Consider the following 12,346-nt stretch of genomic DNA (forward strand, 5'->3'; position numbering starts at 1 on the left):
GCAAATTCCTCCCTACCAAACTCAGTAGCATCAATTTTCTTAAAAGCTTTGTGCTACCATTTGTGCATATTTCTCATTTACATATTCATTTACAATCTGATTTAATGCACATTGTCTATAAGCAATTCTTCTTAGCTAATGCATTAACTTCCATGCAAGATATGTATTCCATTTAATATAGAGATATCCTTTTAATGTTGCAAGACAAAATTTGGAGAGAAATTAATTTCTAGTGAACAGTGTGCTTCTGTTTGGGTATGATTGCAAAATGTGAAATTAGGTAAGTTTGCATTAAGCAGGCTAAACTGTTTTTTCCCTGGCTCCAGCCTCTCAGCTGCTCTCTTCTCCCTAGTTGATCAAGGCCTGAACTGGAAGGCCAGATTGACAGTGGAGCCTCTGGAGGCAGCTGCTTTGGACAAGTGGGAGTGCCACAAGGTGCTCACGTTGGTTTATGCCAAAGTCTCTGGGCACGTAGCAGGGCTCTCTCTGAATCAAAGGAATATGAGAACAGAGCAAAGTTGGGAAGGAGCTGCCAAGGAAGCACCTGACTATGATTCTGCTTGGGCCGCAGCAATGGTGCTGCTGGGACCAGGAAGAGTTGCCAGCTGTGCACTTTGCACCTGGGAATTGGATGGACTTAAACTGGACATTCGGTTGTTGAGAGGGAGTTTGGGAAGAGGCTGGTTTAATGTGACGCTTCGTGCGGGAAAACTTTAAATCTTGTGCAATGTAAGGTCAGGACTACTCAACTCCTCCTCCTCAACTACTCCTCCCAAGAAAGCAGAACTCTTGAAACAGGCAATGTGTAAGGACCCACTTCAATCTACATCTTAAGAAAACAGAACTCTTGGAAACGGTCTCTTCCAACAGGAATTTTTATTAAGAGAAATTGACTGTAGGCATGCTAGACAGGATCTGAGGGATTCCCCCCCACCGTTCAATGTTTTAAAGTGTTCCCAAGCAGCCCCCCACCCCGCAGTTCTTCCAGGCGATTCAAACCGGCAGATTTCTAGGTGTTAAATCCAGGAAAAATAACATCAGTCCGGCTCTGTCGGCACGATCGTTCAATCCTCCCAGATCCCAGTTGTTGCATCTTTTCCCCTTCCTTTTTCCCTCGCTGTCGGTAAAGAGGAGAGTTTCAAAGGGGCATAGGATGAAAGGCAGATGATGGCCACATTGCTATGGTTAGCAGACCCAAAGTGAATCAACAACAGGTTACTTTGTAGTGAATAAAGGAAGTGAAAGTAGTAACACCCCCATGCATACCCCCTCCCCTTTAGTAGTATGACAGAATCCAGGAGATAGTAAGGATTGGTTTTAAATCAGAGAAGATAGATAGAAATGAAATATATGGATTCTGACACATTGTTTCAAAAGGAACTTTTATTGAGAGATAGTGATAGGGAGATAGGGAGCAAAGCAAGATCTAAAGTTTTCTGCACGAAGAGTCACATTAAGTCAGCCCCTTCCCAAACTCCAGCTCAATGGCCAAATGTCCAGTTTAAATCCATCCAATCTCCAGGTACGAAGTGATAAGTGCAGTTCCCAGGCCCTGTTCCTGTGGTTTTGTTTCTCTCTCTGTGTCCTCCCATCGAAGTGGAGATAAGGCAGATGACCCATGGCACATTCCTTCTTCCATTCACACCCAGAGGCATCAAAGGGGTAACAAAAAAAATGGAGTAAAGCCAGATTATCCCCCCACCCCACTTCTAGCAGGCCTGGCAGTTAAGGGCCATTCTCCCCCTCCCAGCAGAATGATGGACCCAAAAGAAGAACTAATAAGCAGAGTAAATGGCAATAGAGCTGAGGGTCCCCACATCTGGGGATCTCTGCAAGCAGCCACCCCTCTTGCTTGTTGCAGAATTACGGCTATTTGATAAACTGTGGTCTGCATTTGCACAAAATAAGTCTATTTGATGTGTTTGGTTTAATGTAATTTGTGGTGAAAGATCGGGGGTGGGTGGGGTGGAAGAGGTCAATCCAAAATACAAGCCAAAGCTATGTTTGCAGCCTGTTCATGTTTTCATTTCCTTGGCAAAGCTGTTTCTCTGTGGGAGGCTGTTTGTTTGGTTAAGAAGAAGCACCTCTCGTAGCAGGGCCCTGTTGTCCATAGGCCGTCCCAGGCAGGTGGATGCTCTTTTCCTGTCCATCAAGAGGTCTTCCTCTTAGAAGCAAGTAGTAACGCTGCTCCCTCAGAAAGCGCCTGGGTCTGCCACAGTGTTAGTGGCAGCCGCAGGACTTCACCACCATGTTCCGCTTTTTCCTGAGGATAACATTGTTGTTGCTGTCATAAAAGAGAACGAAGATGGCACTGAGCTTCGTAGGGGCACAGCAGGCCTTGGGAACAGCTTCGGGCTTCATCAGGTGGACCTACCGGGGAAGGAACACAGTCACTGGAGCAGGCAAAGCCTCTTTCCGCAGGGCTGAGCTTTGGGCCTGGAGCAGAAGGTCAAACCCTCGTCAAGACACCCCCTTGTCCACTGCCCCCTGGCCCCTCTCCACAAGGAAGCGAAAATGCTTTAAAAGAAACACTGGTTCCCAGGAGAAAATGCAGCAGTTTTCATGAGTAGGCCATTTGTCAGCACTGGCAAAAATATTTATTCCAAAAACTTTGAGGCTGCTGTTTATATTGGAAGCTATTGCAAGGCATGGCTGAGGGGAGGAACAGCTGCTGCCTTCAGAGTCCCAACTGCTTCCTGATCTAATCTGTGGCAGAAGGAGGACCTGCTGCAACTGGCGCTGGGACACAGGCACAATTCTTGCTAAAAAAGATGGGCTGCACATGCCCCACCCCCCCAGACAAGAAAGCGACCAACAGTCCAGGTTGCCATCCACAACCTCCCTCTCTCCAGCAGTTACAGTTGAGGTGGAGGCCACAAGTGTGCAATCCAAAGCCTGGCCCTTGTTGCTGTGCCTTGTGTCCACAATCCTCTTAAAAAAGGGGGACAGCTGAGAGCCAGTGGCCCCCAGGAGATGCTCAGAGTAAACCAAGTATGTGGAGCTGCAGTTGCCATCCCTTCTTCCTCATCCTGCATACTTCAGTTAACTCTTCTTAAAGGAAGCAAGTCTCAGGGATATTGGGGGCTTTGAGGGTGGAAGGAGGAAGAAGGAAGGAAGGAAGGAAGGAAGGAAGGAAGGAAGGAAGGAAGGAAGGAAGGAAGGAAGGAAGGAAGGAAGGAAGTGTTGTGGGTTCTGAAGAGCAGGAAAGACGCCAGGCAGATGAGTACAGAAGAATCATAGCTTTATTGTAACTGAGCCTGTACTGGGGCTTTGGGGTAACATTACACAATATATATAGTCCAACATACTATGAACAACCAATCAGATTGAACCCATTATTCCCACCAAGTTAACTGCTGCCAGGACTGGAGACATCTTGTCTGGGTTGCTGGAGAACCGTTAGTTCTCCAGCAGCACACGTGATTAAACCCCCAAAAGCTCAGTACATAACAGGAAGGAAGGAAGGAAGGAAGGAAGGAAGGAAGGAAGGAAGGAAGGAAGGAAGGAAGGAAGGAAGGAAGGAAGGAAGGAAGGAAGGAAGGAAGACTATGAGATCTCCGTTTCCGTCTTGGAGAGATCCAAAAAGGGACAAAATACAGCAAAGCTCAGCCTTCTCCACAGGAAGAGGCCCTTTGTGTGCACACCAGATCACAAACAAGATCAACTGGACTCCCTTTTTCGAGCAAGCCTCAGTTGCAAGGGGATCTTAGTGAAGAGGGTTCCTGCTACTCTTCCGCCAATGAGAGCTTGGGCTTGGAGGGGACACCCGGGATCTAGCCCTCCCTCCTTCAGCCCCTGAAGTTCCCAGGGCAGTGGAGGGGAGAAGGCGCTGGACTGGAAAGGGGAGGCCTCTTCTGGTCTGTCCTCTGCCACAGCAGATCCCCAGGGGGATTTGGGGCCAGACACTCCTTCCCATCTTGGCATACTCCAGAAGAGGGTTGTTGTGGGGGAAACGGAGTGGGGGAGTGCCCTGTTTCCCCCTTAAAGCTCTCCAACAAAAATAAAATAGTACGATAAAATAATACAATAAATTGCCGTCCATCTTCCCCAGTTGCTAAGAAGCTGCCTCCCGAAAGAGATACTGACCAGTGACTGGAGGATGGCATGGTTGGTGGCGTTCATGGAGGAATTCAGGGGAAACACACACTCTCCATCACAGTAGAATGCGGGGTAACTCTGGGGGGCAATCACCCAGTCCTGGGGGAGGATAAGGACGAAGGTAAGCCCCTGCACTCCTGCTGGCAGCTCAAAGGAAACTGGTGAGTAGGCACTGTAGTTTGGCAATTTCCTGAATCGTCTGATAACCAGAGACACCAGAGCTAGAAGTTCTGGGTGCTCCTTTGCTGGAGATTTTTAAGAAGAGATTGGACCGCTATTTGTCTGAAATAGTATAGTGTCTCTTGCTGGACTACAAGATCTCCTTCCAACTCTGTTATTTTATGTTCTATGTTCTACACTTGTGTGTGTGTGGGGGGGAGGTTAACGTTACTTTCACTTCCAAAAGCTGAGCAGATCAAGCAGAGTTGCAACAGGCACTTTCCTCTTTGACTGAGGAACAGGAGCCTAGATTTATTTCTAGGGGTGTCAAACTCAATTTCATCGAGGGCCGCATCAGCATTGTGGTTACCCTCAGGGGGCCGGGTGGGTATGGCCAGGGTGGGCGTGGCCTACTGGGTGGGCGTGGCTAGAGTGCATATGGCCTACTGGGTGGGCGTGGCCAGCTCTACATCATTCGCATCAAGGGTGCCTATGGGGGGCCTGGGCAGGAGTGGGACAGATCTGAGGGTCTCTGGCAGAAGGAGGGTCTCTGGGCCAGGGCCAAGGCAGTGGGGGCCATTCCCTCACTGTTTCCAGGATGGTTTCGCGGGCCACATGAAACCACTTCGCGGGCCGGATCCGGCCCCCGGGCCTTGTGTTTGACATGTCTGCTTTAGAGCAGTCCCCTCTGGCATGAGCACCTCCACTCTCTATAAGCCAGAGCTCCTGTGGCAAAGCTGTAGGGTGGGCAGGATGGGCAAAGGTGCCTGCACCCACGGTTAATTTTTTTTACTGGAGACTGAAGATGAACAGAGTTAAAAATAGTTACCAGCCAATTAAAATCTTGAAACTTGACGTTCAACTCATGCCTTCGGCAGACCTGGCTGTACTCAGAAACATAGACATCATCTAAGGAAGGAAAAAGAGGTGGGTGTTTTTGTTATGGAGCTCTGCAACCAACAATGGGATCTCCAGCCTTTTGGTGCTGGGAAGGGGAACGTATCCCACAGCCCCACTCCCTGTGCCTGGCTTGGACTTCCAGCAGTCCTGCCCCACAGGGGAGGCGGCCACAGCTTTTCTTGCCAGTTCTTAGCCACAGCTCTGGGAGATAAAGGCTTGGCCCCAAGTGTGGCTCCTCCCTGCCCACAGCTGCTTTCTTGTGAGCCAGACCTCCCAGGCCGTGGCACTCTGGACTTAAGAGCAGCACTTTGAGAAAACCTTCTTTCCTGGGCCACGGAGCTCCCCAAAGGAGGCACCAGCTGAACTGCCTCGGAATGCAAGGATTGGTTCTGCAGCTGGATCTTGTTAACCTTTCAGACTCCCAGGAGTCTGGGAGGGCAGAGAGGGCAGAGATGGTGGGGGGGGGGGAAGCTGGGAAGCTGGGCTGGGAATTTGAGTCCAGACTGGCCCTCCTTCCCTTTGGTCACCAGCCAAACAGCCACTGCCTGCTAGAGGTGGTCAAATGAGAATTGCTAGCAGCCACAGCCTGGCCCACCTGCATGCCAGGAAAACCGCTACTCTCAACTTTTTTCAGGGTTGGGGAAGTTGGCAGGTGCAAAATGTGTGTCTTCCATGTGTTTGGGGTATGTTTGAGGGCCAAGCAAATTCTGCTGAAGCCTGGCAGGTGTGCAGCTGAATTTCACTAGGCAGCACAGCCAAGGAGGGCTACAAAGCTGCATGTTGAAAAGGCTAATTCTGCATCTCCATCCAGACTTGATTGGCGTAAAAGAGTCTGTGGTGCCTCCAGTTATTTCTATTTCTGAGCTGCCACTTGGTGGGCTGATGCAGCTCCAGGGTGTCCAGAGGGAGGGCAGAAACATCAAGAGAGCAGCATAGTGGTGTGATTGTGTTGTGCACAAAAACAGGTGGAGCTTGAATTGAGCCAACTTTCTGCTTCTTACCAAAAAGCCCCGGGAGCCTGTTGGAGTGTGGGAAGTTGTGGGTCTTCCTGGTCTGCGGCCGTCGCTTTGCCTGCTTGGCTGCTCGGGGGAGCCTGACCTGGTTTTCGCTCTCCTGGAAAAAGGTCACCACGAAGGGCTGCTTGGAACGTGGTCCTTGGCGACCCAAGAGGCCGGCCAGGCTTGGGTCCACACTCTCTCCTTCAAAAGTCAAAGAACAAACCCCGATGATGCTGCCAGCCAGACTAATAATGGAGCTCCTTCAGGTGATGAGCCTGGCACCCCTCCCAGCAGGACTCCCACCCTGTGGTCTGGGCTGGAACACCCAGTTGCAGGAAGAGGTCTCGGAAGCACAAGGCACCCAATGGCTGTAGCAGTCACACTGGGGTGGCCTGTCTCCTTCCCTCCAGCACAAAAGAAGGGGGGAAACAGAGTCTGCCCTAAAAGTGACTGTGCAAAGGAATTCTTATGGCCCTCGAATCCTGTGCAACTGCGTGATTTCCAAAGAGAAATGCAATGCCCGGTGCATTTGTTTGACATTAAATCCTTAAAAATAAATTGATTTACTGCTCCATCAGCTACTTTTTCTTACTATTTTTTTGCACAATCTTGGGACAATTTTGATCTCCAGAAAGATTGCAAGTCTAAAATTTAAAAAATAAAAAAATGCTAGGAAGCAAGATCGCGATGGGTTGGACACGACTTCACAACTAACAACAACAACAAGGAAGCAAGAACGAACTAATTGGATAGGACTTCAGCAGGAATACCTTCTGAGGCCTGAAAACATGACCGACAAAGTGCAGGAGACAGAAACTTCTAATTAATACTGCAAGGATAATAGTTATTTCTGAATACAATTTGATAACATTGTAGAAGGGAATGGGGGCAGACATGTGGATGACATAGTACTGTTTCAGCTGCCTTGAAGAACATCTGTTTAAATTCAATTCCTAGCTGACTGCAGAAAACCTCAGCAGAATTAAGGAGCATTAGCGAAGCAGGAACCTTTGATAGCTTCACATAACAACATAATTGTCCACTCCTTTTAGATCAATGGTCCCCAACCTTTCTGGCTCCATGGACTGGCAGCAGTGGTGGCAATGGCGGGTGGGAGGGAATGGTTTCGTTTGCACGCAGGCCACTTGCACGGACTGGTTCCAACAAGCTGCAGACTGGTACCAGTCCACGGACCGGAGGGTTGAAGACTCTTGCTTTAGATGAAGCTAAGTTTCTGTTTACTGAGTTGGTATCTCCCTATTACCTGTAATACCCCCTTCAAAGAGAAATGATAGAAAACTAAAATGGACAAAGCAATACATTAGCATTACCATCCTCTGTCTCCACATAAAGTCTCAACCTCAAATTGTATTTCCGGTTCAACAGCCAGTGGTTGCTAGCAGCTCTGACATCAAAGGTCAGCCATCCATCCATGCCAGCCAGAGATTCTCGAAGATCTAAGAACATGCGCTGGGATTCCCTGGAGGAACAGAAAGTATAGCTGAGCCTTTCAAGTTAAAATGGAAGCAGGAAATGTGCCACATGTTGTCACAAACTGTCAGAGAGCTTTGGCTCTGGAGTGGTTTAAAAAAGGGATTAAGTAAAAAGCCCACCCACCCATCCCCAACCCTTGAGTGCACCCTTCCAGGCTGAGATACCTGTTCTTGGGTTTGATCCTGCCCAAAGGCAGGCTAGTGACGAGAACCACGGTTCTCGTCTTCCCACATTCCTAAATTCTGACCAAGGAAAGCAGGTCAGGAAGGCAGGCTTGACACAGGAAAGCCTGAAATCAAAAGTCTTGGTCTCTTTGTACCTGTTTTGGTGTTCCTGGATGACCTCGTAAATGCTGATATGGAGGGTCTGATTAACATGGCAGGTGAAACTTTTCATCTTGTAAATTCGGAATTCGGCCGCCATGACAGTCTCCCCCGTCGGGATCTGAGTTAAGTCGAACCTGAATTCTTTCCAGTAAGGCTTCTGCTGGAAAATGTCTCTGTCCAGCTCAACTGAACAGTTGCACACAACATCAAAAAAGCAAAGGCATTTATTTACTTACATTCTCTGCTTCAAATAAGCTCTCAAAGCTTATAAATTATTTTAAAAGTAAAATCCAAATTCAACTAATAATAATAGTTAATTAAAAGCAATGCAGCAGTTTAAAATACATTTGGATGGCTAAGAGAAAGTACAGTGAGTTGGACAAATGATGTTCAATCAATTGGTGTCACAAACAGATAAAAAGAAGACTAAAATAATGTTATCTACTTTGGTAACTATACCTGTAAAAATGATCTTGCAATAGCAGTTGATTGCAAATAGAGTATGAGATACAATGCGATGTGGTCGCATAAAAGACAAAAGCAATTGTAATTTACTGAATTAAAAGTTTCCAAAATTAGGATTCTATTATATATTATAATTTGGGTGGAAAAGGTGGTGAAGGCACAGAAACCAGGACATTGTGAATCCTATTCCTGCAGTAGACATGAAAGCCAGATGGGTGACTCTGGGCCAGTCCTTCTCTCTCAGCCCACAGTGTCGTGCTGTGGGGACAATTAAATTCTTGTTGAAATCAATGGATCAACACTCAGTTGATCTGGAAAAATTGGATCTGCGTTTGCAGAAAAATGCTAGGAAGAAAAAAAAGCCATAAGGCAGAGAGAAGGTTAAAACCCATTTTAGGGAGGGCTATTCCCTTGTTGTTGTGAGGGAGTTGAAACGGGAATGCTTTCCCCTAGGATCAAGTTCTGATTGAATGGATGGATTTTTCCAAGTTGCCTCTCCCAGTCTGCAGGTGACAGGAGCAACATAAAGCATAAGTGAATTCCTGTTCAGAGAAGTTTACAGTTTGTCAACGCATCACTGCTTCACTATAAATGACATCCTGCCATAAAAGGAGGGAGGGAAGAGTAAGGGGATGATAGGATGACAGGTGCCAACCAGGAACAGAACCTGGCAGATCCTGTGAGGACCCACCCCAATCCAGATCTTAGGAAATAAGAACTCAAGTTTGTCCAAAAGGAAAAGTTTACTAGGATGAGATCGGTTGTGGCAATACGAGACGGGATCTGACATTGAGTTACATTTCAATACTATATAAAGCATTCCCGTTTCAACTCCCTCACCTCAAATCCATTTGTTCAGGCTCACATCATTTACTTAGGTGTCAGGCCCTTTCGTGGGAAAGGGAAATGTCCTTATTTTTATTGTTATTGTTTTCTTCCTTTCAGTTCCAAATGGAGATGCAAACCAGATCTCTCTCTCCCCCCCTGTTCCCCTCCAGATCAAAAGCTTTCCTGGTCTTTGAAAACAGCCTACTGCAATCTGAATAACCATCCTCTCCCCCCCCCCCTCGGAGAGATGGCAGAATCCCCAGAATAAGCACAATATTCTAACCATACATTTATGAAATGTGATATAAATGGATTCTGACAGATCCAAGAACACAAGTGTGAGAACGAAATGCAAACATCCACCAAAGAGATGCCAAACTTTAGGACTGTTACCAAAACACCTATTTTGAATACCACTATACAGTTACGAAAGGACTGGGGGGAGGGGGAAGAAGGGAAAAACACTTAAGTTTACACAGGAATATTCAGATCTGACTTTGCTTATGCTATAACCACTTGGCTTTAGTAAAAGTATACATTTCACTACAAATGGAGTCTTTCCTAAATGCCCAGAATTTCAGGTCAGGAAAAATGCACATACAGGTAAAACTCGAAAAATAAGAATATTGTGCAAAAGTTCATTTATTTCAGTAATGCAACTTAAAAGGGGAAACTAATACATCAGATAGACTCATTACATGCAAAGCAAGATAGTTCAAGCCGTGATTTGTCATAATTGTGATGATTATGGCTTACAGCTCATGAAAACCCCAAATCCACAATCTCAGAAAATTAGAATATTACATGCAATCAATAAAACAAGGAGTGTACATAGAACAATATCGGATCTCTGAAAAGTATAAGCATGCACATGTACTCAGTACTTGGTTTGGGCCCCTTTTGCAGCAATTCCTGCCTCAATGCGGCGTGGCATGCCAAGCCTGTGGCACTGCTGAGGTGTTATGGAAGACCAGGATGCTTCAATAGCGGCCTTCAGCTCTTCTGCATTATTCGGTCTCATGTCTCTCATCTTTCTCTTGGCAATGTACCATAGATTCTCTACAGAAGGGGTGTCAAACTCAATTTCATTGAGGGCCGCATCAGCATTGTGGTTGCCCTCGGGGGGGCGGGGGTGTGTGGCCAGGGTGGGCGTGGCCTGCTGGGTGGGCATGGCTGGAGTGCGTATGGCCTACTGGGTGGGCATGGCCAGCTCTACATCATTTGTGTCAAGGGTGCCTATGGGGGCCTGGCAGAAGGAGATAGGACCAGGGAAGTGCCAAGGCATGGTCCACCGGAGGAGCCTCACTGTTCCTCTCAGGCCATGGGGGGGCTGGACGGTGGCGCAGAGGTCAAATGCCTAGCCCAGCCCTCAAGCACCCACGGCACTAAGCCCAGCCCCACTTCCCCAAGGGGGTGCCCAGCTGCATTTACCTCCTCCTCAAGGTTGCTGCTGCTGTGCTTGCTCTCCTTAGCCAGGTTGCTCATGATGGGTACGAGGGCAAAATCAAGAGGGAGGCCCATTCCCTCTCCATGTGAGGAGACCTGGCTTTGTATCCAAAGCTTCCTTAGCAATAGGGAGACCCCCCCAGGATAGGCCAGGAGGAGGGGGCAAGGGGATGGTGAAAGGGCAGCAGGGCAGGACTAAGGTAGGACTTCCCTCAGACCTTCCCTCTCCTTCCTTCCTTCCAAAGAATAGAGTGGTGGGAAAATATTTGAGGAGAGAAGGAGAAAAACAGGCAAGAAACACAGCTGGGGAAGTGTCATCCTTCGTGAGGAATGAAGAAATGCACCATTGCTTAGAAATGGCCAGCACATGGCCCTCACCTACTTCACGTATCCAGCTTGGTGGGCTCTATGGGAGGGGATGCCAAGAGCAGCGTGAGAGTCGATGTTACCTGCGCAATGTTGCCCAGCCTCTAGCCTGCCCAGTTTTGGCAGGAAGAGGGGTGCTCTCCTCACAGTGCCAAGAGGCTGAGCCGGGTAGCATGAATCTGAAGAGAAGCACAATGCTGCCCGAAGTAGGCAGGGCCATGTGCTGGCCACTGCCAGGCAATGGTGCATTTCTTCATTCCTCACAAAGGGTGATACCTCCCCGGCATGCGCCGAGGGGGCAGTGCCGACACAGCAGGGGCCGGTCCCTCGCTTTTTCCAGATGGCCGTGTGGAGCTAAGACTGAATGTATTTCAGCATAGATGACCACCATGAAATTGTACATTGGCTCCTGGCCAGCCTGGGCTGGGGCCAAGACAGAGGGGGCCGTTCCCTTACTGTTTCCAGGATGGCTTCGCGGGCCACATGAAACCACTTCGCGGGCCGCATGCGGCCCCCGGGCCTTGTGTTTGACATGTCTGCTCTACAGGGTTCAGGTCAGGCGAGTTTGCTGGCCAATCAAGCACAGTAATCCCATAGTCATTGAACCAGGTTTTGGTGCTTTTGGTAGTGTGGGCAGGTGCCAAGTCCTGCTGGAAAATGAAGTCAGCATCCCCATAAAGCTCATCTGCGGAAGGAAGCATGAAGTGCTCTAAAATCTCCTGGTAGACGGCTGTGTTGATCCTGGACTTAATGAAGCACAGTGGACCAACACCAGCAGATGACATGGCTCCCCAAATCAACACAGACTGTGGAAACTTCACACAGCTCATGAAAACCCCAAATCCACAATCTCAGAAAATTAGAATATTGTGAAAAGGTGCAATATTCTAGGCTTAAAGTGTCCCACTCTAATCAGCTAATTAAACCATAACACCTGCGAAGGGTTCCTGAGCCTTTAAATGGTTCTGTAGGAATCACAATCATGGGGAAGACTGCTGACCTGACAGTTGTGCAGAAAACCATCATTGACACCCTCCATAAGGAGGAAAAGCCTCAAAAGGTAATTGCAAAAGAAGTTGGATGTTCCCAAAGTGCTGTATCAAAGCACATTAATAAAAGGTTATGTGGAAGGGAAAAGTGTGGAAGAAAAAGGTGCACAAGCAGCAGGGATGACCGCAGCCTGGAGAAGATTGTCAGGAAAAGGCCATTCAAAAGTGTTGGGGACTTTCACAAGGAGTGGACTGAGGCTGGAGTCAGTGCATCAAG

At 48.1% G+C, this 12,346-nt stretch overlaps 1 protein-coding gene across 1 annotated transcript in view; it reads right to left on the bottom strand.

Annotated features, from left to right (window-relative positions):
• Nucleotides 1-1,381: 1,381 nt before the first annotated feature.
• Nucleotides 1,382-12,346, bottom strand: part of BMP8A (bone morphogenetic protein 8a) — a gene marked incomplete at its 5' end in the record, with an annotated part of 34,120 nt that continues 23,155 nt past the window's right edge. The window contains 6 exons of the mRNA XM_083370093.1: nucleotides 1,382-2,370; nucleotides 4,087-4,197; nucleotides 5,087-5,166; nucleotides 6,159-6,356; nucleotides 7,487-7,635; nucleotides 7,969-8,161. Of these exons, the coding sequence (XP_083226219.1) occupies nucleotides 2,221-2,370; nucleotides 4,087-4,197; nucleotides 5,087-5,166; nucleotides 6,159-6,356; nucleotides 7,487-7,635; nucleotides 7,969-8,161 (881 nt within the window). The 3' untranslated portion in view covers nucleotides 1,382-2,220. The remainder of the gene's footprint in view (nucleotides 2,371-4,086; nucleotides 4,198-5,086; nucleotides 5,167-6,158; nucleotides 6,357-7,486; nucleotides 7,636-7,968; nucleotides 8,162-12,346) is intronic.

Source organism: Vipera ursinii (assembly GCF_947247035.1).
Source record: "Vipera ursinii genome assembly, chromosome: 9".
In the NCBI taxonomy this organism is placed as follows: domain Eukaryota; kingdom Metazoa; phylum Chordata; class Lepidosauria; order Squamata; family Viperidae; genus Vipera; species Vipera ursinii.